General features: G+C 48.9%; 3 protein-coding genes across 9 annotated transcripts; 1 reads left to right on the plus strand and 2 right to left on the minus strand.

Moving 5' to 3' along the window:
- Positions 1 to 311: 311 nt before the first annotated feature.
- Positions 312 to 856, minus strand: LOC118695710 (histone H2A). Its single transcript, XM_036397451.2, has one exon. It carries the CDS (start codon positions 794 to 796, stop codon positions 395 to 397), a length of 402 nt encoding a protein of 133 aa, XP_036253344.1. The 5' UTR covers positions 797 to 856; the 3' UTR covers positions 312 to 394.
- A 1933-nt stretch (positions 857 to 2789) lies between these two features.
- DPAGT1 (dolichyl-phosphate N-acetylglucosaminephosphotransferase 1) lies at positions 2790 to 8300 on the minus strand. 2 transcript variants are annotated; one of them, XM_036397637.2, is made up of 9 exons: positions 7775 to 8296; positions 7577 to 7697; positions 7278 to 7491; positions 6612 to 6758; positions 6395 to 6479; positions 5756 to 5944; positions 5054 to 5141; positions 4546 to 4701; positions 2790 to 3356 (listed from the first exon to the last, which is right to left on the minus strand). In XM_036397637.2, exons 1-9 carry the CDS (start codon positions 7927 to 7929, stop codon positions 3291 to 3293), a joined length of 1221 nt encoding a protein of 406 aa, XP_036253530.1. In that variant the 5' UTR covers positions 7930 to 8296; the 3' UTR covers positions 2790 to 3290. The 2 variants fall into 2 exon arrangements, with proteins under 2 accessions (XP_036253530.1, XP_036253531.1); XM_036397638.2 differs by lacking the exon at positions 4546 to 4701 and having other exon boundaries at positions 7775 to 8300.
- A 42-nt stretch (positions 8301 to 8342) lies between these two features.
- C2CD2L (C2CD2 like) lies at positions 8343 to 27530 on the plus strand. 6 transcript variants are annotated; one of them, XM_036397633.1, is made up of 14 exons: positions 8343 to 8435; positions 11175 to 11270; positions 11645 to 11764; positions 13686 to 13796; positions 14651 to 14767; positions 15381 to 15498; positions 15662 to 15785; positions 16322 to 16386; positions 16978 to 17105; positions 17408 to 17579; positions 18922 to 19020; positions 19676 to 19809; positions 20305 to 20587; positions 22011 to 27530. In XM_036397633.1, the coding sequence occupies exons 1-14, from the start codon at positions 8352 to 8354 to the stop codon at positions 22229 to 22231; spliced, it is 1872 nt and encodes a 623-aa protein (XP_036253526.1). In that variant the 5' UTR covers positions 8343 to 8351; the 3' UTR covers positions 22232 to 27530. The 6 variants fall into 6 exon arrangements, with proteins under 6 accessions (XP_036253526.1, XP_036253529.1, XP_036253528.1 ...); XM_036397636.1 differs by lacking the exon at positions 8343 to 8435 and adding an exon at positions 8446 to 8541; XM_036397635.1 differs by lacking the exon at positions 8343 to 8435 and adding an exon at positions 8453 to 8556.
- The last annotated feature ends 149 nt before the right edge of the window (positions 27531 to 27679 follow it).

A 27679-nucleotide genomic window follows, 5' to 3' on the forward strand; every position in this document is an offset into this window, starting at 1 on the left:
TCCAGATACTGTGGCTTCCTGCACTTGCTACTAGGTCAGCATCCTCTGAGCAGGGTTTGATTGTTACAGTGCCTTACAGAAACACTGTAACGGCACCGTGTTGGGGTGCTGTTTCGTAAATAAAGCAGTTTTATAGTTTTATTTTCTAGGCAACGTCCACTGAATGTACCAGAGGTGGGTAAGAGTTAAAATAACGGGTCCTTATGGAGCAGCTCTCACGCTCAGTTTTTGACTGGTCCCGGGCCGCTTCTCTCCCCCCCACCCCCGGCTCCCCGCAGCCACGGCCGGCCGCGCCTCTCGTCCCCCTCCCTCCTCCGCGGATCACAGCTCTCCCGGTGAGCAATGGGGTGGCCCTGAAAAGGGCCTTTGAGTTGGGCCGGGAGGGCCGGCCGGCCTAGTACTCCTGCGACTGCTGCCCACTGCCCCTCTTGCTGGTCTTCTTGGGCAGCAGAACGGCCTGAATGTTGGGCAGGACGCCGCCCTGAGCGATAGTAACGCCGCCCAACAGCTTGTTGAGCTCCTCGTCGTTGCGCACCGCTAGTTGCAGGTGACGGGGGATGATGCGCGTCTTCTTGTTGTCGCGTGCCGCGTTGCCCGCGAGCTCCAGGATCTCAGCGGTCAGGTACTCGAGCACGGCCGCCAGATAGACGGGCGCACCAGCTCCCACCCGCTCCGCGTAGTGCCCGCGCCGCAGCAGTCGGTGAACGCGCCCTACCGGGAACTGCAGCCCAGCCCGGGACGAGCGAGACTTGGCCTTAGCACGGGCCTTACCGCCGCTCTTGCCACGGCCGGACATGGCGTCTCACTCCGCTGCTGAACCGATGCGACAGGAGGTGCCGCGCTCGGGATTTTTATAACCTCCCGCCAAGTAGGGTCCAGCTCATTGGACAGCGCCAGCGCCCCTAGCTATTGGTGCGTTTGCCGGAAGAAGCTTTTTGCTGACTGGTCGCTTGTGTGATACCAGCGCGCTTGCTCTGAATGTGTTGGCCGCGGGCTCCGACCAATCAGCGAGCGAGGCGCCAAATTTAAACCACGCCGAGGCTATCTGTGGGGCGCTGTCGCCGCCCTCAGCGAGCATGCGCGGTGCCGGCCCGCCCACTGCGGGGGGACGCCAATCCCACAGAGCGCTTTGTGCCGTCCGGTCAGGCGCACGGTGCTTTATGAGGGCTGGAGTCAGTCCCTGGGCCTGGTTCCTTGTCTGGGCCTGGCTTCCACTCAGAGCGAGGTAGAGGGGCTCCCGGGGTGCCTACAGACTGAGAGGTATCCCTGTCTGTACGGCCATTTGCGTTAGGGCGGCACATGGGGGGAAGAGCAGTTAGGGATGTGAAAAAGCCTACCATGAAATCCTTTTTAGGGAATTCTGGGAATGTGTGAGATATGAGTTTCTAATATGGGTATATTAAAAGAAGCACCAAAGGAGAGTGAGGAGTCAAAGTGGATGAGGAGAAAAAAACCCCATGGGAACATTGAAGGAAAAATAAAAGTGAAGGAAGTGGTAATGTTTTAAAATGTTGCTGATCAGTAAGAATTATCTATGCAGTCTGTGCTGTCTTACTTAACCCATATGTTATGTATGTTTTTTTCCCCCAGAGTGAGCAGACTGTCTATGCTGTGTGTCTCTGGAGGTCTTAAGTGCCAGCAACTGGTGTTAGGACACAGATCAGAGCAGCCAGTGGTTCCAGCAAATGGAAAGACTTCAGCACATGCAAGGAGGGGCCAGGGCTAGGTGGAATGCAAGCACGTGTGATCCCTAGCAAAGGAGCCAGACTAGACAGCAAGTAGGAGAATGGGCTTTGGAGCCCAGGACCAGGTACGGGTCAGCAGGTACGGGTCAGCAGGTACGGATGCTTACTGGAGGTAGGGCTAAGCCAGTTTACTGGGGAAAATGGGGTGGCTGCCTGAGAAATACCTATTGGAAGGCCACATACCTAGATCAGCTAGCAGGGAGATTCTCTGTTCATACGCCCTGATGCTAGGAAATCCAGCAGCTGGTTACTGGACAGACTCTTTAAGGCCAGGTACTGAATGATTTCATGATGTTTGTGTGTACGTGTTAATGAATATACTGTATTAGCAGACTTACAAACTGATCGGCTGGAGAAGAGGAAGAGGATTCAGCCACGCATACCATTTGTACTTGAGTGCTGTGTGTTTTCTGTGTTGATCAGTGCTGCTGGACACAGGCATTTTTGCCTTCTGGTAATACATTCCAATGTTACTAGCTGGACTTGGGTGTGGGGAGGTCCGGTGCCCTTGCATCTACTGGGGTACTGGACCTGGCAATTTCTTCTCTTAGCCATCTCAGCATCCCTGTTTCTGCTGTTGCTTTATTTCACTTTCACTACCACTGCACTTGCAAAGACTATAACCTGGTACTCCAATGCCTGTTCTATGTTTTTCTGTCAGGTAGGTAGCAATTCTGCATTGAACTATGATGCTACATACTGCTCTATAAATAATTATATGTATTTGAAGAAAAGGGACTGGCAGTCAGCAGTTTTAGTTCCGCATTAATAAAAGGATCTTATTGATGCCCTGTTAAAACAAGGACATGGTGATCCTTATTCTGCTAGTTTGTTTCAGGCATGCCCTCTTCCAGGGAGGAAGGCAGATGATAAAGGTATTCAGAATTAAAAGCTCATCAGCAGGAACATTCCCAGTAGCCATAAAAAAAGGGAGTGTCCACTGCAGAAATGATCAGCTGCCTAACAGGGTAGAAAGCTAGAGATGGATCATACAACCTAGTTTCACTGCATATCAATGTTGTCAAGGCAAACCACTGCAGGGGAAAGGGTACCATGAATTATTTTATTCTTGGAGCACTCTGAGTTTTGAGTATGGGTTATAACATGTCATTCTATGTCCATGGACCGAAAACAGGATTGGAGAAGCCAGGAATGGAGTCTGGTTTACTTATTCCGCTCACAGAAATTAAAGTTGCTGTTTTCTCTCTTGGTGAACAGTAATGTCTTTGTTAGATGTATAGAGATTCCACCTTTCCCACTTTCCCTAAGTGCTGTCATTTGCTTCCCCTCTAAAAAGTATTCCTAGTAACAATGATGTCCAAGTAGCAGTGAATCTTTTCTATCACAGAATTGGACAAAAGCCATTGGTGCACAAAGAACATCTTGGTTCAAAACTAGCCCACGCAAAGCAGTTGCTTGTGTTTTGACAGGTATTCTGAGGTTCCCAGAGGGCGGGAGCAACATCAGTTGAATCATCAGTTGGTCAAGCAACTGGATAAAACGGACTGGCAGGTAGAACTCTTTCCCTTGCTCCTGACAGTCCAGTCAGACATCATAAAACAAGCGCACTAGTTGGTACCGGATCGAAAATGCAATCGTGCTGCCAAGGACCTAGGTAAAAATCAGACACATAACAGAAACATTATACTGTCAAATGGTTTACAGGCTGTAAGATTCCTCCTTTCCAAATGGATTTGCTAAGCTTTCCAGCATGCCTCATTTCATAAAACAGCAACTAAAGGCTACTTTTTTTAGGTACGGGAAGTCGCAGAAGTCTATCCAAAGACATTGTTTCTTCCTCTGATGATTTTAGGCATCAGTGGGAGATTTTTCATTGTGCCTGTACGCAGTAATATTTTAAGAACATGTGCATGAGATAAGAGTTTGGGAATAACTCCTTCCCCCTTAAGGAATTTTAACATAAATTTTATGTTATTTTAACATAAACCCCATGGTTTGTAATGGAAAATACCTTATGTCAAAGCTGAAATTCAGTATCCTTACAATAAGGTGCTGTCAGGACTTCTCTGCTGTGACTGGGATCAAGATAAGCGCTATCTACTTCCTGTCTTCTCCCATCCCTGATGTCATCTGCCTAAGCCCTCAACGGGCTTTCCTTGCAAGCTCTTCCTCTCAAATCAGACTCTGGCTAGGTGTCTCTTTCCTAGTAAGAATCCCTTATCTTAAATCTGAAGATGAAAAGAAGGATTTTATTGTGGGCAGTTAACCAATGCTGGCCTTTCAAAAAGCGGTGTTTTTACTACACTATGCTCGAGAATTCAGATGCTGAATAGAGGTAGTGGCAGGATCTGTGAAGCATATCCTTATACTCCAAGTGGCTTCAAAATGCTCCTGCATGCCCCTCAGACTGAGAGACTGCTGAGCCACATGCCATCCTTATGCAAGTCCACTTGCCGGCAACAACTCTGAGACTGTTATTTGGTATTACTGAAAAGCAGGAACATACCAAAAGGCTGTCTTGAGTCAGAGTGATAAGGCAAGGCACTCTGCTGCGCTCATGTTTTTCTTGCAACCAATGACTCGTGCCTTGGGAATCTTCTTAAGCTAACCTTCTGACTTTTTTTATAAGCTCTCAATTGAGCAGGGAGGTGTGTGTGGATTTCTTCCCCCCTTGAAGTGTGTGAACCTCTTATTCTCCTCAAGCTCCACAGCTCAACTGCACTTTGTGTGAAGAGCACTATATTTTACTTTCCCCTTTCCCCTTAAAGCTCTTGAGACTGACTTGGATCTGTTTCTATTGCAGAGTAAATCTTTCAACTGGAGGAACCCTTTGTCTGACCTGAATGAGTAGCAACAGAAGAGTGAGATTTCGCTCGTGGGTGGGTCCGATCAGCTTTATGACAAAATTAATAAGTGTCATATTATTGCATTCAGTGTATTCGCCATCTTCATCTGTTCCACTCCTCACATCTACTATGTGCAAGATCTTGACTACCTGAGGAAAGAAATATTGGACGCTATTTCACCAGGTATGTTTGGTGTTCACTGGCTAGTCTTGCTCAAGACCCCTTTTGCTGCACCAGCCCTGAAATCCTGGTTGTGGTCTTACTGAAAAGACAGGACAGACTCATGATGGTCCTGGGGTACTTCTATGTGTAGTTATTCTGAAAGACTGATTTTTAACACAATCAAGTGACTGGGAGGGATGGTAACAGACTTTCTTCCAGATTTGAGCCAGGCAGTAACTACTGAACCCTGAAGTTCTACATTTTCTCCCACCCTGTTTCTCTTTCACTTGATGACTGCCTCAAAATGCATCTGAATTTTGAATGTTTTCCACAAATTACCTTCAGAATGCTTGTTCCCAGGGCAGAGAGGTTCTTAGTTTTGAATTTGGAGTAGCTCATCTCCAACTTCCCTGTACTAGGATTAAGCCTAAAAGAAACATTTAAAATTTAGTCCAGATGCAACAAGGAGATAGATCACTTTGTAAGCAGACTTGAATCCACAGCTGAGAAAGAAATCCAGTGGTGGAAGAAACAGGAATAACCTGATGCACTTAAAAACAGCTGCTGGTATCTAGCCCCTCAAGTGGGGCAGAGAAGACTCCTTCCCATTGCACCCCCAATATATGCTGTGTAGTTTAAGGAATAAAACCGAAGACTCTAACATCTGCAGAGAGAGCTGCTGATGTGGCATAGTTCTATAGAATGCTTGCTACTATGAAATCTTAGCAGATCCCACTGCCACAGTATTAAAAGGAGCCTGTGTCAATTTCTCTCGATCTTGTAGGTTGGAATCATCATGTTCTAACCTTGTTAAAAATCATTCTGTATCTGAGGGGTGGTGGGCTGGTCAGAAAAGTGCACTTCTTTGAGAAACCTCTACTGTATGATCTGACTGTAGCTGGCAGAGTGAGCTTCTGTCTTTTCAAGAGAAAGCATACTTTGACGGCTTTTAAAAAGAACACCTTCCACCGCCTTTCTCAGCTGGTGTTGGGGGTAAAAGACACAACCTGTAGTGCCACTATAGGTCACTTGGTACATTACCTCGGTAGCCGGTGACGGGGACAAGGAATGACGTGGAAGAGTTGAGGCAATGAATAGAGGAAGTTGAGTACTTGTGGGATAAAAAAAAGCAGCATTGTTTTGCTGAAGTGTCCCAAGATCCCCACCACAGCAAAGGTCATGCCAGCAAAGTAGCAGAAGGTATCCCCAACGAACACTCGAGATGGGTACCTGCAATCCATGGAGCAGAAAAGGAAAGGTCTGACATGACTGCTATTGCCTCAAAAGTGACTATTTATAACCAGTGAATGTGTGCCCACATTGTGGGTCAGGGTCCAATGGAGATCTGCAGCAGATCTACACATTAAAAAGAATTGTAGGTATTTATTCTAAGAATTGCAGGACTGGGACCCACCACCTGACTTGCAGAGAATATTGTACGAAAAGCCAGCCAGTGAGGCACAGGAGACAGTGTATTCTGCATGTTTGGGTGAGCCGGTGTGACCACAATTGTTTTAATACAAAACAATCCATGCTTTGTGTTCTTGGTTCTGGCAAGAAGCCTCTCTACACTCCAGCATTCCACACCTGGAGGTGGTTAAGTGGTTTTGTTCGTTCAAAAAGGGAGAAAGTAGAGGGAAAGGATGCTTCCAAACAAATTCTGAATGTCTATCCTCTTACCAGTTGTAGTAAAATAGGCCCAGTGTGGTAAAAAAAAAGGGAATCATGAAGTAGAGAGAAAAAATGTGATCATCTCGATAATCCCCTATAGAAAAAAGAAAAACATGTGTTTGTGATAAGACAAGACTGGTTCATTTTTAGTAATACCAGCTACTGAAATCGAGAATTCAATCTCCCTTTGCTTTTTGTACCCACAAATGTTTGTTATTTTCCTTACCGTTTAGCTCTACAATATTGAATATGATAATGGAAGCAGCTATCACCAGCGACTGTCCTGCTTCAATTCCATTAATTCCAGCAAGAATGTTGATGGCATTAGTGCAGAACACTGCTAGCATACCCATGTACACGTAGTAGAGGATACCTGCAGAGCAGAGCAAGCCAAATGCATCAGTATTTGGAGGCAAAGCAGGCCCTAGACCAATTCACTGAAGCTCTCACTTCTTGCTTTATACAACAACCTACTACCTAACAATCTCAGTGAGTTTTGATAGTGGTAGCTTACCAATAAGATTGCTTCCTCTCTTACGAGCTGGCTGTCATGTCTACATGTAGTGTGACTGTGACAAACTGCTGTGACATGGTGGCCAGCTGTAGTGCTGTTTCTGTCTTTCTAACATCCTGGTGTTATCAGCCATGTGCTGTGTGCCCCACTACTCAGCTGTATTACCAAGATCATGGGAAAATGATTGGTGTCTGTCTATGCACACCTGAAGGTGTGCCGGGTTTCTGGATGTTCTTTCCAGCCTTATGTTTAGTGGGTGGACTGCCACTCTCTTACTGGTTACTTAAGCAAATCCTTATTCTGCTCCCTCTGCAGTAAGAAGTGCTTCATGTGATCCCTTGCCACATGGATGACAGCTTCTGGTGATTCATAACTTACCCAGGTCCAAGTGCATGCCCAGCAGCACCCGGAAGGGCTTAGGCACCACAATGGTCGTGTTCCCAAAGTTGGTGAAGTAAACCATGAGCAGTGGGAGGGAAGCCATGGTAGGAAGAAGCAACTTGTGGCGCCAGCGCAGGTTCAGAACATCATCTGCAAAGCCCAGGAAAATCATGCAGCAGATGGCAAGGAGCGAACCGATGAGCTCCACGAACTGCAGGACAGAGAACAGGACCCCGGTCACCGGTGGCCACTCCCTGCCCCTGCCTGCCACGCTTGCAGCACTAGACGAGCCTCACCTCGTCGTGAGGAAAGGCCGCGCACTGCTCCTCCACAAAACATCTCAGGAAGGGCACGGGGATGAAGCAGAAGAGGATGATCAGGAACACGGCACCGCTGATCACGCCCTGTGCTTCGGGGCTGGAAGGTAGAGCGGGGGGAGTCAGCCGTGCCTGGGCCGGCCCCGCGGGGCAGCTCCCTGGGGCAGCGCTACTCACACAGGCCGCCTTGAGGTCTTGTTGAGGTCCTCCCCGAAGAGCCGCGCGGCGAGGAAGTGGTCCGTGAAGGCCGGAATCAGCGTGAGCGTGGCCGCGAAGCCCAGCAGCGACCCGCCGAGGTTGATGAGGAGGGGCACAGCGGGCCAGGCCGCCATGGCCGCGGCGGGCGCTGCCCCTGCCAAGGGCGCGGAGCGAGGCCGGGCGGGGGCGCTGCCCACCGCCTTCCCCGGCCGAGCGTTACGCGGGCGGCGCCGGATGCGCGGGGCCTTCGCGGTCTATCGGGGGCGGGGGCGCCATCTTTGGCCCTGGCATGAGCCTCCTGCCGGCACGGAGCTCTGCTTGCACGACGGCCGGGATCAGTAGCGGTTTCCGCCGCGCTGAGGGTGTATGGAGGGGCCTGTCCCCGGTGCTAAGGTTCGCGGTGCTTCTCCTCCTCCGCGAGGTTTCTCCGAAACTCTGCGCCGGGAGCAGCACTCGCCCGGGAACGGCCCAGTCACGGACTCCGCCCCGCAATGCCCACAACCGCCATGGCCACCTTGCCCCCCGCCCCCGATTCATAGGTACGTCACTTCCTCCCATGCGGGATGTGAGTGAGCCCCAGTGGAGGGCGGGCAGCCGGGACCGTTCCGCCGCCTCCCAGCCGGAACCGCCTTTTGCCCAGGTCTGGGAAGCCGCGCTTGCGGGCGAGCCCCGGCCAGCGCAGTCACCGCCGGCCGGCGGGGTGGCGAGCCGTGTTACCGGGGTGCAGAATGCGCGAGATCGGAAAAGTGAGCGGCCGTTGGGTTCGTTTCCCCACGTGTTTCCTCAGATGTCGGGAAAATTCAGTAAAATACCTTACTGGAGATTTTTGATTGTCAGGAAATCTGTAACTGCTGATGGGCCCTCGGGGCATTTTTGGGGGCTGGGGAGGGGAAGGCAGTATAGGCTCAGCGTCCATTCACTGTTCTGTTTGTTCAGGTGTCAGTCGATGAGCAGAGGGGGAGACGCAGCAGAAAGTCCGGTAGCAGTAAGAAGAACTTTTACGTACCCTGCAGCTGTATGGCAACCTGAAATGGTTTCTGATGGCTTTATCTGATTTTTCTGATGGCTTTATGGCCACCTAAGGAGCTGCTGCTGTGTTGAGAGGCCACCTCTGCTCTGCTGTCTGTTGCATATATACAAAAGTGATTTTGTAAACTTTAAATCAAACTTTGAGGCGGGCACACGGTACTGCCGGGGAGGAAAGCACAGCACAGAGGTGCAGGGGAGCCTGTCTGGCCAGAGGCCGCTGCTACTTTGGGTTGGGACTGTCGGGAGGTGATTAAAACTCGTGTTACTTGCCCTCTACGGCGAGAGTGGCACAATCGCGAGCAGACGAACGGAAAGGTTCTGCGGTGCTGCTGTGTCCTGCGTGCCTGGTGGGAACGGTGTAGTGACCCCCATCAGAAAAGAACGTGACGTGAAGAAGAAAAGCGTCGCTAATCGAAACTCGGAAAGCCGGTGGGGACTTGAGCTTTCAGATTGCGGCTGTACTCCTATTTCATTCCCCCAGAAGAGAAGACTCGCGGCAGCAGCCGTGAGTTTTCCGGGCCCTTCAGACCGGGTACCACGGCCTGCCCGCAGGCCCGGGGCGGAGCAGCGGGCGGGGTGTGCGCCGCGGCTCGGGCGGCGCCGCCGGGCCGCGGGGGGCGCGCGCGCTCCGCCGCGCCGGAAGGAAAGAGGCGGCGGCGGGTGCGCGTGCGGTGCCGCGGGGGTGCGGCGGGGCCACGTGCACCCGGTGCCGCGAGCAGGGCAGCGCCGCGGCCCGCCCGCCATGCCCGCCGCGCTGCCGTGAGCCCCGCGCTCTGTGCCATGGGGCCCGACCTGGGCTGGGCTGCGCTGGTGCTGCTCTTCGCCGCCTCGCTGCTCACCGTGGCGGCCTGGCTGCTCCAGTACTGGCGGTCCACGGCCCTGCGAGCACTACGGCGTCGCGGAGCGGCGGGGGAGGAGGCCGGGGCCCGGGCGCTGCTCGCGGCCCTTCTCGCCCTGAGGTCCCTACGGGAGCAGTGGCAGCGAACTTGGGTGCGAGCTCTCAACAGCCAGGCGCGCCGGCACGGGGTACGGCAGGGCACGAGCGGGGGAGCGCGGGCAGCGGCAGCGAGGTGAGGCGGGCCGACCCGCCTGCTCTTTGTTCGCGGGTGCCGGGACAGCCGTTCCCCCCACGGCGCTCCGGCCGGAGGAGCCGTTAGGCACCTTGCGGACGGCTCAGTTCGGCCTGCGTGGGAGCACGCTGCGGTGTGCGAGCACGGAAAGGGCGGAGTGCGTTACCACGCGTCGTTTAACGCGGGTTGAGGCAATTCTGTAGTCGCTGATTTTCCACAGCAATCTCTTCGAAATTTTCTGGTATTTATTTTCATTAATCTCCCGGTATTGCCATTGTATTATCTGCAGTTTTGAAGTTCATGAAGGAGAGTATGCCTTGATGATTCTATATGGAAATAATTCCATTATAGCTTGTGTTGCCTGCAAAAGGCAGGGAAGTAGGGACTTAATGCCTACAGAAACTGTGGTCCAAAGCAGTCCAAAGTCTATTGCAATATCCTTTTTTTTTTTTTATCGTATAAGTGGGAAAGGGTTTCCTTTCTGTTAAGTTGTGTAGGAAAATCAGGTGCTAAAAAAGATTAGCAGGAAGCTGACATACTTGAATAAAAAGCAGTTAAAGTCCTGAAGAACATAATGCAAACTTGTGTTTGAGTTTTCCAGCAAGATAGGAAAAGTATCTCCCTTTCTGAATTAGTGACAAATTCTAGGCTGGATTCAACGTGAAGTGCCTTCCCCCACTTAAGGTATAGTGCTCCCCTGCTTCCCCTGTAGAAACTCACCCTCTGCTTCCGTGCCCCTCTTATCACAATGCAATAGTCAGAGTGTTGCCAGTTGCCCATATCTGATATGCTGTGCTTTTCTGTCATGTGTTGAATTACTCAGATTATCACAAAATGACCCGAATGTATAAGTTCTAGAATTCAGGACTCCTGTAAAGGGAAGATTAGCCAGTGGCTGAATTGGCATGCAGGCCCCAGAAGGCCCCACTTCAGTTCCTGCTGCAGCTGCTCCTTGTCTGGAGCAGCATTGCCTCAGTGAGTTGCTGGGTCTAAAAGCTGTTTTCTGAAGCGGGGTGTGGGAGTTATCCTGGAGGACTTTGCTTATGTGAGATTCTGGATGAGATTTGGACTTTCCTGGAGGTGCTCGTATCTGTGAATTCAAGCTTCAACTGGACACCTTGTTTCCTTTCTCTGTATAGACAAGTTGAGGCGGGTAGAATTACAGTGTGCGATAGTTCTGGATGCTGGCTGGAGTGTCTCTGGGACCCCACATCATTCATCCTCTTTGGAACTATCAGGGTGGCTCTGACTACTGGCAACTAACAGTTTTCTCTTTGCAGAGTTCAGTGCAGATCACATTTGAAGAGGGTCCTCAGTTACCACAAGCTGCCAATATAAGTTGTGTGACATGCAAGGGACTGTCAGACCACAGCATGGTAAGGCTTTGCTGTTCTAAACTGTGCAGTTTGGTGTGATGGTGTGTTCTGCAGAGACTGCTGAGGCCTTTCTGATGGAGATGGTGGAACCAGGGAGGTTTTGGGTGAGGTCTGTTTGGAGGAATTTGGAGGCCTGTCTCCTGTTTGGAGGCTCTGGAGCTGTGCACGAGCGAGCTCTGTGAGAGAAGATATGTTGGTGGAGCTGGGATGTGTGAAGGCTGAACCCAAACATCAGGGTTCTACTGTGGTGAGTGGAGGATTGCTCTTGTCACAGCACAGGGTCTGAAGTTGCAGGTTTGCAGCTTTGAACTTGGTGAGAATAACACAGCAGCCTCTTGCCGGGATATAAACTCATCTTTTCCATTTCTTTTTAGGTGCTGTGGTGCCATCTGTCAGCTGAAGCTGTGAAATTCCCTGTCTCTGTTACTCAGCAGTCCCCAGTTGCTGTTTCTGTGGACACGTATCATGTCACTTTGGCTGTGCTGCAGGCTCAGGTAGGGATTACAAGAAGTTAAACATTGACCTCCCTCCTCCATCTAGTCCCACGCTGATCGAGGAAGGAGGACCTGATTCAAAGTGCAAATAAAGGCCTCACTGGGCTGGGAGAAGCAGTGTGTTGTCACTAACATTTGGTGAGGTATCAAATATTCCCCATCTGTATGCCAAGTCTTGTTTTCTGAGTCTTCATATGCAGATTTTGGCTATGAAACATAGCTGCAAGAAATTCCAGAGAGTTTTGAGACGTGGCAGCATCCTATATACTGCTTTCAAGTGGGTATTTAAGAAGTGAGAAGTTCAGAGAATTCAATTCCCCTTGTGGCATAGTGGAAGGGGAAAGGTATGGGAGGGGAAAGGCTATGTAAAAGTATAGTGTCCTGGTAGTGGGTGAGAAAAAGAAATCAATGGTGAGGAGTAGTTTGCTTGTCAGTTCCCCTCATTACGTTCACAAGAGCACGGTGCAGCTTTTTCTGTGTGTTGGATATCACGAGATGCTTATTCCAGCAAAGAAGCTCTGAAATCACAATGGGTGGTAACTCCATAGTTACTTTCTGGCTGGATTTGATTCTTTGGAATGTGGTTTTGTTTCCATCATGATGAAGGACATGATGCTGGAGATGGTGTCTTGCTTGGAGGTAGTGTGCTCATATGTGCACAAAAAAAAAAAAAAGAAAAAGAAAAAATAGGCATGGCAAAATTAGAAGTAACTCAGTGGTAGCAGAAGCTAATCCCATGCTGTCGCAGACAGTTTGAAGCTTGTTCTTGAACCTTTTTGCTCTCAGAAGCTTCATTACAATTTTCAGCATACTTTTATCAGGTTATTCCAGTTTGATTTTGTACCTCTGTTCTGTGGTCATCTCCAGAAATCCAGAGCTCCAGAGAGCTCCTCTCTCTCTTTAGCATGTACTGTGCCTGCTGCCCGTCTAGTTATGGGCAGCAACTGCAGTTGCTTTTCATTTCTGAAAGGTCCCCTTTTTCACGTCTCATCCAATTGCTCCCCTACTCATTGGCATTTTCTAGGTCTCCTTGTCTGCACCTGGTGGAGTTTTGGGTTGATTGTTCGTGTAAAGGAGTTGCATATAGTATTCTAATTGAGGTCTTGCTGCTGCTGTTTTATGAAATGCAGGTTAGATTACCACACGCCTACCTGTTTTTTGGAATACTTCAAGTACTGTGTTCCCAATTGTGCCCTGTGCCCTGTCTATTCTGGCACACCTCTTGTTGGTTACTTACGTGGCCACTGTGTCTCATATATGTTGCTTTTGTCCGATGACCTTCTGTGTTGTCAGTAAATGTCAACCTCGTAATTGAGAACTATACTGAATTCTATTACCCAGTTTTTAGTAGGGCTCTCAGTTCAGTTCCGTTCGTGTGTGGTTCTGCCTCTATCTGTCACATTAGTGATGCTTTTATGGGTACGTGGGTGTGCAAATTCTTAACTTCAGCTAAACCACAGGATGGTGTATATTCTAGTTTGTTGTTACAGACTTTTGGTGACCCAGGTGGGTCTTCAACCGGGGGATCATCTTGTAGAGATGCATTGCTAACTTATAAATGGTTGCGTTTACGTTTGGCAATGCCTAAGTGATGTAACTCAGTAAATATCCTATGTGTTGGTGCCCAGTTGGGCACTTTTGGATAGTACTCTGCAGGCTTTTTCTTCAGTAAAAGAAAAAATTGATATTTTTTCCCTCTGGTGGTGCCTGGGCATCCAGTTGCAGTGTGGAAGCCAGATCTCGCCATGGAGCTTCTGCAGCTGCTTCATCCTGTAGGCCTGGAGCACTTGCCGTTCCTATGTTCTGTTTTTTACTGTTGCACTGATGTGAGGGCCTTTCAATTGCTAAATTTGGAATGGGGCAAAAATCACCTAATGTAAGCAGAAACTAGTTCCAACCATGGATATTTGTTCTGGGCCAGGTGGAGATCCACTTGGAGGAGATACAGAATGAGGGTCTCCTGGTGTCATGGACATTCAAAGACAGACCAGACTTGGACCTTTTTGTTCTTCCACGACTTGGGCTTCCTGAGGTGAGTGGCTAACAATGGGAGGCTGACTGTGAGGGGAGGAAGGGAGGAAGGAGCAGAAACAGCTAGAAGGTGGGCTGCTGTGGAGGAGAAGGGTTGGCAGCTCAATGCCATGCCCCTCTAGGGCAGTGGAGAGGATTCTTTCATCCTGGAATCAGTACTAGCTCAACTGTGTCAAAGCAGCATCCTCAAGAGGGCTGAAGTGGCACCAGTATCTGTTGAAGGCTTTCTGTCTATGTTGGTTCCTCCTGCTGTCGTCACATGTAGAACTGCAAAATGAGCTGGGTTGCCGCTCTTTCTTTGTGTGAGGTGGTGTTTGTTGTTGTTGTGTTGGTTAAGTTTGATTAGGTTTTTTTGAAGGGATTCATTAAAATTAAGAGATTAATGTGGGGAATCCCTGGGTTAGAGGTTTAATGAGCAGAATGTGGGTGTGCTTGCACTTCTGTGATCCAGATAGATTGGCTGATTTGTTGTTCTGTTGACACTTTTGTTACTTTATACTGAGAAGTCCTAGGAATTCGGCTGTTTTCCCAAAAGTGTGGTGGTACCATCTCCTGAGGTGGTCAGCATGTGACAAACTATAAAATCTGTATTGTAAAAATTTACACCAGATAAACTTCAGAAGTAGAGGCTTAGTTTGTCTCATTTAGAAAGCTTGCATTTGCCTGCAGCTGCTACGCAGAAGCTTTAAGCTCTGAGGAGAGCGAGGATGGAATATGGGAAGAGTGTTTGGGAGGTTATTACTGGGAGAATGACTGTGTAGCATATTAGAGGCTTGAGAGGCAGGTGGAGCTGTAAGCTGTAAATGTGTCCATTTTTTAATGACATTCCTGCATTTCCCCTTGATTTACGGAGAGAAGGATGAAGGGAGAGCAGATTTGTCCACTATAAAGGATCTGGTCGAGGATACCATTGTCAGCACGAAGCCAGCCATGATGGTGAATTTGGTGGCCTGTACCGCAGTAGCCAGTGCGGTAAGTCACTCTTCTCGTGTCATTCTTGTGCCCCAAACACAGGCCCCAAGACAATTCTGAGGGCTGAGGCTCAGGCAGGAATCCAAGGGTTGAGTTTTGCTTCTGGGCAACAGCCGAATCCTGGCCTGCACTATCACAGGGGTTTGGGTACTGCAGTGTGGCGCTTAGGGATAATTAGAAATTGCTCCCAAGGGCTTCCACCTTTTTTCTTGAATGCTGATTGTTGGTCATGTACTTGTGGAGCTGGACTGCCTGAGGTGCATCTCTTTTTGGCGTTTGCTCTTGCTCTGAACATGAGGGCTCTCTCCAAGCCAGCATTTGCAGACGTGGAATGGCCCATGGTTTGTCATCGTCAGTTGACTGTCCAGTAGCCAGCAAGCTTGTTCTTGCCTGTCTCCTTCTCTGTCTGCCCTAAACTTCCCATCTGAAATAACATTAGGGCCCACTGGACGTCAATAGCCTGGGAAACCTGCAGCATCTCTTGATGGCTTTGCGGGTATTCCCCTGTGTTGGTGTGAGGAGCTACTTAATAGATACAAGGACGATGCCTCTTGCTGGTGTCTGCTGGTGAGTGAATGATAAAGGTAATGGTCTTGCTCTCATCATTCCTCAGATACCCAGCAATAAGTTGACTCGAGAGTCCCCGTCCAGAGTAGCAGCAGCCCCTCTGGTTTCTAAGCTGTTGCTCCGGAATCTTCGAGTGCTGAACTTGGGCTGCCAGGGAAAGGGAGGTAAGCGTGAAAACATTGCTGATCCACAGGGGCAAGCGTGCAGGTGGCGCGATTGGAGCGAGTGGATGTTTTGGGTAGGTTTGAATGGAAAAGAGGGGTGTGTGTGTGACGAACCACTGCCTCTTGTTGACGAGTGCACATGTGCCCTCTGTCTCTCTTGCAGGAGTTGGGGAGATACGCTGCGTGGCAGAGCTAGACAGCCCCCCGCAGCAGAAGTGGACGAGGCCAGTGATAGGTGGCAGTGTCGGTGCTGCCGGAGAGATGGAGTGGAATGATGAGTTCTTTCTGTAAGTGTTTGCTCTCTTTCTGGCTGGAGCAGTGTAGGTGGACCGGCACGGTGTCTGGTATCATTACCATGCTGCAGTAAGTGATGTGCACGGTGCAGAGATGAAGCCTGTGCCACAGGGCAACATCTGTTTATGCTGCCCCTGTGCTGGACTGCTGATTGGGGCATTTGGCCCCAGCTTGCATACATATTTCTCGCTTCTCTGGACACTCTGTGTTTTAACTGGGTGGGCAGAAGCGCTAAATGTAGGCGCAGCAGGTGCAATAGGGCTGTAGCATAAACAGCCTTTCAGAGGCATTGCCCTCTCAACTTCCACTGTCAGCCTACACAGCTCTGCAGGGCATGCAAACCAGAATTCTCATTTTTGTCATTTGGTACTCTAGTCATGTCCTCCATGGTAGTGCTTGCTACTGAAACTTTAGAGAGGGTGATGAGGCATGTGAGATTTGAGGGAGGGAAGATGCAGAATGAGGTTGTTTGCTCCGTGGCCACTTTAGAAAAGATTGCCTAACACCAGCCCGTCTTCGGTTTCAACAGGGAGTTGGGACCTAGAAGCAAAGAACTGAAACTACAGGTGCTGAGGAGCAGTGATGGAGGGGGAAGTGAGTACGAACAACCCTAAGATGGGTTTTAAGACTGGGAGGCAAAAATGCCTAAGGGACTCCCTGTGCTTTAGCTCATGGTAGTTCTCTATTGGTACGTGTGATGAGTTCTGCAAAGGATTTTTCATATTTAGCTTTATGTGAGCTTCTGTGACTCTGGGAAGTAACTCATTTTGTTCTTCTTGCCAAAATGGTATGGGTCTGACCTTGAATCAGGAGGTTCCTGTGGCCTGCGTGTCTGCATTCTGAAGCAGGCAGAAGCATGCAGGATTTTGCCTCCTGTATTAGGAGAGCTTTGCATAAGGCTCTTAACAGTTCTTTTGTACTCAGTCGGGGACCTAGTACAGCATCTATTTTTGATGGAGGCCACACAGTGGTCATCTTTTTAAGGGAGTTGATTCCTGAATTGTTAAAGAGGAGCGGAGGAGCATTGCTTGCCCCTTCTCCCTCTTGAACTTGGGAGTTAGTGGAGTTGTGGCAATGTGCTGTGTTGGCCTATTGTGCTGCTTCCCAAAAGCAGGGATTACCTTGGAGATGTCTGAGGTGCTGAGGTCATGTGAAGTGTTTCATTTTTGCTCTTCCTTCTTGCAGATGTGCTGCTGGCATATGCCACACTTTTGATAGATTCTTTGGACAAGCAGCCATCTGGGAGACAGGTCTGCTCACTGGCCCCGGGAGCTGGACAGTCACTGACAGCTGAAGCTACCATTGCATTGGAGGTGAGCTCATGACCCCACAAGCTGTGCATACATGCATGCTCTGGAAGAGTTCATAATGTGAGCCTCTAGCTGGAGACACGCATGTTTGGGCCTGAGCTTGGCACAGAGGGCTAGCAGACCCTTGTGCCATGGAGGGGTGGATGTCACCTGACCCTTGGTCCCTGAGCCTCTCGCTGTTGAACTTATGCTGTACTGGGAATGACTCCTTGGTGCCCAGAGCCGCAACTTTTGTTGCCCAAACATGCCTGCCTTTCCATCTGGGAAGAAGAGTGCCTCTCTGATCAGTGCTTTACTGCTTATAGCTGCTGTACCAGGAGTCTCCTGCATCTCTGAATGCTCCACATGCTACATCTCTGAGAACCAGCATCACCCCCACTAAGAAGGTGGAGATGGACCGGACCATCATGCCTGACGGCACCATTGTGACTACTGTCACCACAATTCAGTCCCGGCCCAAGGCAGACTGCAAACTGGGTGAGACTGTACAGCAGCAGGTTTATTGTACAGGTGGCTCCTATGGCAGCACAGATTTAGCTGCAATTATTCCCATGGCTGCTCATGAAGGCAGTAGCAAAACTGTTTAGCCATCACACCTGGATATGGCAGGCTCACGCTTTATGTATTGCTTTTGGTGTGTGGGTCAGAACACGGGCGTCCATGCTGTTCCCCTAGCGTCTTCGTTGGAAACTCTTGTGTAGCCCTAGGGTAGAGAATTGCAGTTCTGTGTCTGGAGGAGGTGAGGGAGGGATGAGCCTTTCACACACCCTTTTGGTGGTGGGAGGTCTAATGCATATGCCACCACGTAACCTGTGCATGATGTCAGGCTAAGTGTTTAGCCATGCTTTCTCTAGTTTCTTCACTGCTAAGAGTTAGGCTGAACATACTGATTGTGGAGCCAAAAGCATGTTACTAGGGGTTGTTGCTGCTTGTGATCTGGCATCCTGGTGAATGTGGTGCTGGATGTTCCAAGAGGCGGGGCTAGGAAATTACAGGAATGAAGTATTGCTGTGCGTCAGCTTCACAGGACTTGCAGCCCAGAAAGGCAACCATATCCTGGGCTGCATCAAAGGAAGCGTGGCCAGCAGGCCAAGAGAGGTGATTCTCCCCCTCTGCTCTGCTCTTGTGAGACTCCGCCTTGAGTACTGTGTCCAGCCTTGCAGCCCCCCAGCACATGAAAGACATGGACCTGTTGGAGTGCATCCAGAGGAGGACCTCTAAGTTGGTCATGTACCTGGAACACCTCCCTGTGAAGAAAGGCTGAGAGAGTTTGAAGCTGTTTAGGCCAGAGTGGAGAAGGCTCTGGGGAGACATTACAGCAAGCAGCCTTCCAGTACCTAAAAGGGGGCTTGCAGGAAGGCTGAAGAGTGATTTTTTTACAAGGGCATGCAGTGGTAAGGCAAGGGGAATGGCTTTAAGCTGAACGAGGGTAGATTTATATTAGCCATTTGGAAGAAATTTATCCCTCTGAGGGTGCTGAGTTGCCCAACTGGCACAGGTTGCCCAGGAAAGCTGTAGATGCCCTGTCTCTGGAAGTGTTCAAGAGCAGGCTGAATGGGGCTTGGAGCAACCTCGTCTAATGGCAGTCTGGTTGGAACTAAGTGGTTTTAAGGTCCCTTCCAACCCAAACCATTCAGTGATTCTGATTTTTTTCCCAGCGGGCTTCTTACTGCCACAAAGCCTTACAGAGCTGCCTTGCAGACTCTCCAAATGCTCGCTTGAGGCTTTTGGGGGTTGTGTAGGGGGCACAATATGATAATGTAGTAGTGTAAGCTTCATCTCCATTTACTGGTATCTTGGTATCTCTTTTGCTGTGAAGATTCACCATCGAGGTCGCCTTCCAAAGTGGAAGTGACTGAAAAGACAACAGTGCTCTTGGAGACTGGCCGCCCTCACGGCCACTTGCCCAGCAGTAGCCGTAAGTGCTTGGAAATTTGAGGCTCTTACTGAAATAACTGTGTTCCTTAGCCTGTTTTAGAAAGTGGCAATCTGAGTGCGGTTCTCTGAACTTGCTTGCATTTTCTGCTTCAGAGAATGTCCAAGTGCCTGAGTGAAGGTGGGGGCAGAAGGCTGGTGGTGGTGGTGGTGGTGTGTGGGCAGGTAAAAGACATTCCCCTTTGACTCTCCAGTCAGGGACTATGAGTTTTCTTGTGTTTCCTTGCTTGACGAGTACTTTCCAGGCTATCCGGACCCAAACAACTTTGCTCACCCTGCACTTGGGGCTCTGATTGTGTCTAGAACAGAGCACTGCACCTCTTTTGACAGTTTGCTGCCAAAGCAAACTATTGGGAGTCTTTGGAAGTCTTTGTTGAGTGGCGGGGGGAAGGGGAGGTGTATTTTAATGATATGCCTGGTGGGAAATGAAACTTTTCAGGTACCTGAAAAAGCCAAGAGCTACCTATGCAGAGCTTCCTTCATTTTGTTTATTTGGACAAGTCTCTCATAGACTTTGGGTGGGGAAACTGCATTCGTGTGCATGTAAGTTGCCTATCGCAAGCATTGCAGTCAGAAAGCGACCTTTTGCCTCTGCTGAAGGTTGCTTCTCCAAGCATTGGTATTTTTCTCGTGCTCAGGGGATAGCCGTTTGCCCAATGGCTTGGATCCGGTGGCTGAGACGGCAATCAGGCAGCTAACTGAGACGAATAACAAGACCACCAAGAAGACACCAACGAAACGTAGTACACTGATCATCTCAGGAGTGTCCAAGGTCTCTGGTAGTTAGGAGCTGCATTTCCAGTCTGGGAGGTTGCTTCTAGGGATGCGTGTGTGAAACTAACCTGTCCTGTAGGGACCGGTGTGGGAAGGCTCCAGCATGGATGACTGGCTCATCAGAAACCTTTAGCTGCTTCCCAGTGAGCATTAAAAGGTTCCTTGCCAGTCTGCAGGGCAGCTGCCAGTGGGAGTTCACAGCAGGCAGCTGCAGAAAGGGATGTGGTTGCCATAACTGGTTTTGAACCTGGTGGAGAATGTAAGTTCTCCCTGAACTTTGCTGCGGGAGTAAGGGATGTGCAGCAGAATGCCTTGTAATCGGCCACATTCCAGTACCTTTCAGCCAAAGAGTGACAATTGTCCATTGGTGCCATCTAGCACTGATGATCTGAACTGGGCCACCCATATGTAGGTATAGATGGAAGTAGGCAGATGAATGGAATTCTTTTGATCCTGTGTTCATGTCTGTCTGCCCCTCTAACCCCCCCTTCAGGTACCTATTGCTCAAGACGAAATGGCACTTTCTCTGGGTTATGCTGCATCCCTGGAGGCCACAGCGTATGGGGACTCTGAGGCAGACAGCACAGCTGACCAGATGCACGATTTTACTGAATTGTCACGGCCACTGGAAGCGTTGCCATCGGGTCAAAGGGACAGTCAGGAGCTGGATGAGACAACGCGATCAGATGTCTCTGAAAGACCATCCGTGGAAGATGTTGAGTCTGAAACTGGCTCCACAGGAGCCCTTGAGACAAGGAGCTTGAAAGATCACAAAGGTAAGCATGAACTGTTAGGTAGGGTAGCTAACATGAGCCCGTAACATTAGCTGTACGTGAGGACAGAGTGACATCCAGATTCCCCACCCAAGCATGGGGTCTGCAGCCACCTTTTAGCATAGCAAAGAGCAGCTTCTGATGGAGCTGGGAGGAGCCTGCTTTTGTCTTGTGGTTTTTCCACTGAAGTGACTTGAAAGGCCTTCATTTGTAGGTGTCTGATTCCTGTAGCCTTTCAAGTTTCTGTGCTCTCTTAGATGGGAACCCTGTACAGCCTGTGTATTATAGAAAACCCCTTTTCTCTCCCTGGTCTCCAGGTCCACAAATTGGGCACATGCCCATAAATAATGATTCATCCTCTGAATTTGGCCACCTGTGGTGTGGACATGGAGGCCGCCCAGCAATGTAGATTGTATTGGCCTTGATTGCCCTCCTTCTTTCTCTGTTAGTATCGAAGCAGCTAGTGCCTCTGACCCGTCGTAATGTAAGATGCTCACACAAACTCACTTATTTTAAATGATGGAGTGGGCTGCCCCGACCTAGCTGCTGTCCTGGCCTTTCCACACATTTGTCAGGTGGATAGTGCACCTTGGATTTTTCTGCTACCGACTTATGTAAAGAAATGCAAATCAAAATCTTGATTACTCAGACTATTAGAGTGGAACAAATTTTCGGGAGTTGTACCCTGTTACAGCTAGGTATGATTTGGGCTGCGGAGGCCCCTTTTTGGAATGTCAGTGGGTAGAAGGATGTGTGACCCAGATTCCCAAGAGAGCTGGTGGGTGGGGAACAGAGGGAAAATGGAAAGCAAACCCCCTCTGTAGGAAATACCATTGTAGTGTTATATGGCCTGCAGGTTTTGTATCTTGTCTTTCTGATCCATTTGAGGTTGAAAGCAATTGGCATCTCCACCTTCTCCTGCTTGTGGGAGTCATAAGGAGCCATTGGCATTACTTGCCTCTAGACTGGGCACATCATGAAAACGCAGGCAGTTGTTCCAGGCGCTAGGTGACAAAGTTAACCCCTGTGCCCTTGAGACAGGCTGATCTGAGAGGCCTTTTCCGTCTTGTATGTTCCTCTCAGGGTCTTCAGGTTCAGATGATCTCACTTGTTTTCCATTCATGTGAGTCTTGGTTGTCATTTGAAATGCTGCACGCTTCCACTGAGAGGAGGATATTGTGTAAAAGGAATTTTCTGCAGAGGGGAGATGGGATGGAATGTTTAGTGAGGCAGCTTGTTGGTGTTGCAGTCTATCGTGAACTGAGACTTTGCCTTGGGAAGCTGGGATTAGCCAACCTGTGTACGTCTGCCTCTCAGTGTGGAAGAGAATTGCTGTATATCTGAAAATGGCTGGGTGTGTTACTGTCCCTGAAACTTGCCAGTGCAAGACACTACCATGGTTTCTGTCTCCTTCTTGTCTCTGCAGTTAGCTTTCTTCGGAGCGGTACCAAGCTCATCTTCCGGAGAAGGAGCAAGCAGAAGGAAGCAGGCCTGAGCCAGTCACACGATGACTTGTCCAATGTCACTGCCAACTCCACCACCAGAAAGAAAACTGGTAGCTTCTCTCACCGCCTCATCAAACGCTTCTCCTTCAAGTCTAAATCCAAACCCAAAGGTAGTGACAACACATCAGCTGGTGAAAACTGAAGGAGGGAGAAGCCCATTGGAAAGATTTCTCAGAGATTGTTTTCTAGTCTCTTGTCTTCCCACTCCATGGTATCTGTGACTTGCAGTCCAGTTCTTTCCAACCTTGGCTGAGGGAAGACACCCCAGTGCTTTATGCCGTTTGGGGAGCGGAGGTGGCAAACCCGGGACTTAGGTTGTTTGGCTGCCTTGGCTTAGCCTTCTCTGCTTGTTGCACCCTACTGTGCTCTCCCAGAAAATCCAGGTGGCATGCTAATCCCGCTGGGGGTTCCAGGAACTGCAGAAATGACTCCGTGTGTGTCATCAGGTGCCTCATGGAAACGAGGGGCAGGTCTCTCAAGTGGCAACCTTCAGAGTTAAAATCAAGAAACTACTGGGTTAGCTACAGGGCCAAGAAGTGTGAGATGTAGCCTCATTCAGGTCTTCTAGTGACAGAGAATGATGCAGTCACTGATGATCTAAACACTGCTATTGCTTGTGCTTGGTGCAGAGGCTGTAACTTGAGGTGTGCTGCGGGGTGATGTGTTCCTGAGCTGTGAGCTCTCAGAAGACAGCTGTCAGCTGTCAGAGTTGTGGTCCTCCATCTGGCTCTGCCATTGGAACAGTGTCTGGTTCAGACAGCTCTGAGGAACCCCTGTTTTCTGTGCTCTGTTGGTGAAGGAAGAAGTCACTAAGAAGAAGGAAGTTTTAACTACTGTATAAGTTTTCATAGAAGCCCGAGCCTTCGCAAGAATGCCCGGTCAGTGCTGTCGGTTCTGCCACCCTGTGCAGCCACCCCGTGACACAACGCTCCTTCCACATCTGTGTTCTTGAACAGGGAAGGGCATGTACTGAATGCACACACCAGCTATTGTATGAGCAGATCCCTTACTCTTGGGGGTTATTGGGGATGTTGCCAAAGGGCTGCCAGGCTGTCTTCCAGACCTGCCGAGTGTCCAGTCTCGTGCTGTCATGGTTCTCATGCCAAGGACTGGCACCATGCTGGGGATGGATGGCAAGGAATAAGGCAAGGAATGTAGTGAAGGGCAGTCTAATGGGGAGCCTGAAGGGGCTTGCACATGGCAGAAAGAGGCAAGAGTTTACATATTGTCACTGATGGGTTTCCTTTAGTAGAGGGAATCTTTCTGGATTGTATTTGGTATTTCCTTTCTTCTCGCAAACACGGTCCCCTCTGTTCAAACAGAGGACATTTCTGCAGCAGGTACTTGCAGAGAGGGAGAAGTGTGCAGGGGAAAATAAAATCCCTGTGCAGGAGGAGACTGTCCTTCTAGAGAAACAGTTGTCCGGTCTCCTGGCCCATACACATTTTATCTATTATATTCCCAGAAGTTTCCTTCAGATAGCACATAACAATGCTCTTTGGAGATACACTCATGTCCTGTCAACATGCCTGGTTTGAGAGACACCTCCTGCTATCCTGTGGGTTGTTGAGCTAAGGAGGTAGGACAGAGGGGAGAAAAAACCTCATGGAAGAGCTATTTCCCAGGCCTGACTGGATTCTCTAGTTCTGCTCTTCCATCAGAGTATCTCCTGTGGTAGTGTCTGCTGCCCTTCCTTGTACAGGATGCTGCCAACCGAAAAAGCAGTTCTCTTGATGGCGCAGGTTAAATGTGTTTCTTGAAAGGACAAACCCTGACTTGCTGATACTGCTACCGTGTGCCATTTCCAAGGACCAGAACGTGTTTGGTGTGCTGCAGCAAAAGGATTTACAGGTGGCTGTTTCTTGCGAATTTGTACAGGTGGGGAAGGCCAGAGTTTCCAAGGGTTGTAACTGAAAGTGCCTGTGTGTGCTAGCAGGAGGGACTCCTGGCTGTTTTTCCTGCTGATTCCTCACATGATTGGGCATGTATGAATCTGAAAAATCGTATTGGTTCAGCTGGCTGACCAGGAATCTCTACATCTGTTTTGGTCTGTGAGTCTTTGTTGTTCTCAAACTCTGTCATGTCTTTTATCCTTTGTTTCTTTGTTCCTTGTCCACATGGCACTGTGGCTTTGTTTGGACTTCCATGCACTATGGATGCCAGAGAACTCGCTGTTTCTCGCTGAGAATGATTTTCCTTGATGTCAGTGACTGGTTTGCACTACAGTGCCATTAGAACTTGGCCATCTGTAGCTTGCCTATAGCAATCCAGCCACCGATTTCACATCACCTTCTTTTGCTGGGTTGGTGCCGTGTGGTGCTGTCACATGCGGTCTGACACACCCTTGTTCTCAAAGTCTCGGAGTTTGGTTTTTGGATTTTATTTATTCATTAGGACACCATGTCAAGGTACTAAACCATGAAGATTTGAATCCAGACAGCACCACTTCTCTGGCAGGAGACTGTGAAGCCTTGCACTAGAAATGCTGGTTTGAGCAGAAGATCCTATGGCATTTCAGTTGTAGGTTAGTCAAGGACCTACCATGAGTCTCATTTGCTAGTCCTGTGTTCTTTTCTTTAAACTGTAAGAGCTTGAGCTGTCTTGGTGTAGAGCGGCTGGAGGTGAACACCGTTCACCGTTCTTCGGAATCAGGGATCTGAGGCTCATGTACACAAAGGAGGACTGTGAGGGCTTGCCAACGTTGTCCTTGTCACTGTAGACTGGAGGCAGAAAAGGCAAGGTTTCTGTCTGAGAAACACATACCTAGATTCTTGACCAGCATATTTTGGTCCGGCTTGTAGGAGGAGGTGATAGGAAAGGGAGTTAAACAGAAGCTCCAGCTACTCACTGGCCTTGGGGACCCTTTCTAGCTATGTTAAATGGGCAGTTCCTGTCATACATCTGTGGCTTTCCTGTTTTGTTCCTGGTTTGTTGGCTCCAGGCTATGCCTGCCAGTGACTTGCAGTGGAGATACAGTTTTTGAATTTTTAGCAGTGTTTTTTTACCATTGGCAGTAAATTGTGCTGCAAATCAGTATCTGGTTAAACGGCTTGCAAAGGAAAGGGATGTTGTCAAGTGCTGGCAGAGCACATCTTCAAATATTAGGTCCTACATCTGCTTGTGTTTCCTAGAAGAGATGTATTTTTCTGACATTTTGTTGCTTCTCAAAGTTGTACAGCATAGGAGTGCTATTGTAACCTTTTGTCTTCTTTTGAATGTTCTCTGTAAGTCCAGACTGGTTTTCATGGTGTTTGTCAAAAGTACTGTTTGAGGAACAGAGGGGATAGCAGGGTATGGGTCTGCTGTGTCCAATGGAAATTTTTTGGTTCTGATACTCTCCTCATTAAACGTGTTGATCTTTCCTCTTCTTATCTGAGCAAGGCTTTCTTTCTGGCCCGCAAAGATGTTTTCATCCCCCAGAGAGTAGGTGCCGTTTTTTTTTAATCCTGACTTTAAGAGCACGGGTTCCTGGTTCCTCAAAGGCATAAATGGTAATGAATTCACCTCGTGGTGGAGGTGTGGTTATTGGTGTGAGAAACAATTTGTCTATCTAATTTTCTCAGATGGAAAGAGAAGGTCACACAGGGCTCTCCAGAAGCTGCAAAGATGAAGTTCCCAGGAATCTCCCCCCACAGAATGGCTGCTTTAAGAAACCTCTTTTGTATTTAATGTATTCTGTGTTTCTGGCTTTAAGACAGAAGAAATGCTATTTGAAATCTACTTTCCCTGTTAAACTTCTTCCAGATACCTGTGCCCTTGCCTTGGTGCTGCTGTGGGCTCTGTGGCATTTCATAATGCTTGAGACCACAGAGTAACCCCATGAATGGCACAGGCCACCATCAAAATTTTTAAGCTCGAGTGATCTGCAGTTGGCAGATTGTTGTCTCAGGGTAGGCTCGATTTTTGCACCTTGTGAAATTGGTCCTTGACCAAATATATGGTGGAAAAGGAACAGCAGAGCAGTGGGCTTGAATGCGTGGAGGCTTCAACCTGCATATGAGGGCCTGCTTTCCAGATGCTGTGTTTTCCTACTGGCTGCACAAGCAGAACACTTGACTTGTACATGAAGCCAAAGTAGGCATTTTGTTGAGATTATTTTGGGTTTTTGTTTGTTTTGGTTTGCTTGGAGGGTTTTTTGGTTTATAAGGGGTTTCTTGTTTGTTTGTGGTTTTGTTTGTTAGTTTCCTATTTTGGCTGAACAGATTTACTAGAATTTACCTGTGTATTTTCACTTCTCTGAAGAAAATAGATTTACGTTAGCTGAAAGCTGTAACTATGCTTGTAAGTATATTTCAGTCTAGATAAATCTTCTCCCTATGCTTAGGGGCAAGGCTGTTTAGGAGTCTCATCATCCACAAAGCCCTCGGTGCTGGCCCACGAGAGATATCCTCTTGAGTCAGTGGAAAGCAGACACAGGAAAAAATGAAGGGAACCTCAAAACCTCAGTGTTCTGAGGGTGCCATAGGGTTTAACATGACGGATGTCTGAGGCCAGAGGAATTGGGTGCATGGATGTGTATTTGCACGTGCTTATAATTAGAGCATACTCTAATTATAGAGTATGTGGTGCAAAGTGACTGAAGACGACAATGCCGATAGATGGGACAGGAGAGTGGCCTTACCAGCTTCTGTGGCATTCATACCCATTTATTGCACAGACTTATACAGGAGCAGACCTGAGCAAGCAAGTCCAATTCCTGCCCCTGCAAGCACCCTCATGCAGCTTATGCAGTTGAGGGTGGGGTTTTAGGCAGCTTGACTGAAATGGGGAAGAGCAAGGGGAGACTACTTACCTGGAGAGCAAGTTCAGTGAAGGGGAATGTAATGAAAGCTTCTTCCAACCACAGGCAAGTGCTATTTTTAGGTTAGAACTGGGCATCTGGCAAATGTTCTTGTTAAAGCAATGATGTAGTTTCTCTTGGGACATTGTTTGCTAAACCTACAGAGAAGTAATTTCTGAGTAGCCGTGGAGATGCTTGAGTGTTTGGAGGGTTGTAGTTTGTGGTCTTTCGGCATTGTTCTCTCCATCCCAACTCCCCTACTGCAAGGTCACGGTGAGTCTCAGGGTAGAGTAACAGTCCCAGCATTGGTCAAACTTCTGGCAAAGGTGTGCTTGTGATCTCACAGCTCCTTCTACAGGCATGACTGCTTCACATCACCTTTCCTTGCTTTGTAAGGTACTGGACCAAATACCCACACGGAATTTGAATTAACACCCTTCCTTGTGTGTGCTCTTTTGTACTTTGATGCTTTCTGTCTGGGTGGATTATTTTGACCCCACATTGTTCAGGTGGGAAAGAATTGGAACTGTGTAGCTAATAATGAAAATAAAACTACATATGACTAAATGAAGTTCTTGCACCTTTGTAAATCTCAAAGAAGAATTCTATTGCTGTGTAATGGCTGAATCTGTTAACTTATTAAACCACATGAAAATCAAAACCTGAGTCTGATGTCATACTTGGTGTAGTGCTGTGTATTTCCCTCCAACCTGTCCCTGAGTGGCCGGCTGGCTCCTGAAATTCTGCACTGTGCAGGATGCCTCCCAGACCCAAGCTGGCACCAGTGCCAACTCGGGCTAGTTTGACAGT

Source organism: Molothrus ater, chromosome 22 (genome assembly GCF_012460135.2).
Source record: "Molothrus ater isolate BHLD 08-10-18 breed brown headed cowbird chromosome 22, BPBGC_Mater_1.1, whole genome shotgun sequence".
In the NCBI taxonomy this organism is placed as follows: domain Eukaryota; kingdom Metazoa; phylum Chordata; class Aves; order Passeriformes; family Icteridae; genus Molothrus; species Molothrus ater.

Coding starts and splice junctions, on each gene's coding strand:
- LOC118695710 (XM_036397451.2), bottom strand. CDS start 796: ATGTCCGGCCGTGGCAAGAGCGGCGGTAAGGCCCGTGCTAAGGCCAAG.
- DPAGT1 (XM_036397637.2), bottom strand. CDS start 7,929: ATGGCGGCCTGGCCCGCTGTGCCCCTCCTCATCAACCTCGGCGGGTCG. Junction 6,480..6,611: donor CAATATTGTAGAGCTAAACG/GTAAGGAAAATA, acceptor TTTTTTCTATAG/GGGATTATCGAGATGATCAC. Junction 5,945..6,394: donor GGCCTATTTTACTACAACTG/GTAAGAGGATAG, acceptor CATGGATTGCAG/GTACCCATCTCGAGTGTTCG.
- C2CD2L (XM_036397630.1), top strand. CDS start 9,605: ATGGGGCCCGACCTGGGCTGGGCTGCGCTGGTGCTGCTCTTCGCCGCC. Junction 9,851..11,174: donor GCCAGGCGCGCCGGCACGGG/GTACGGCAGGGC, acceptor TTCTCTTTGCAG/AGTTCAGTGCAGATCACATT. Junction 14,768..15,380: donor GTACCGCAGTAGCCAGTGCG/GTAAGTCACTCT, acceptor ATCATTCCTCAG/ATACCCAGCAATAAGTTGAC.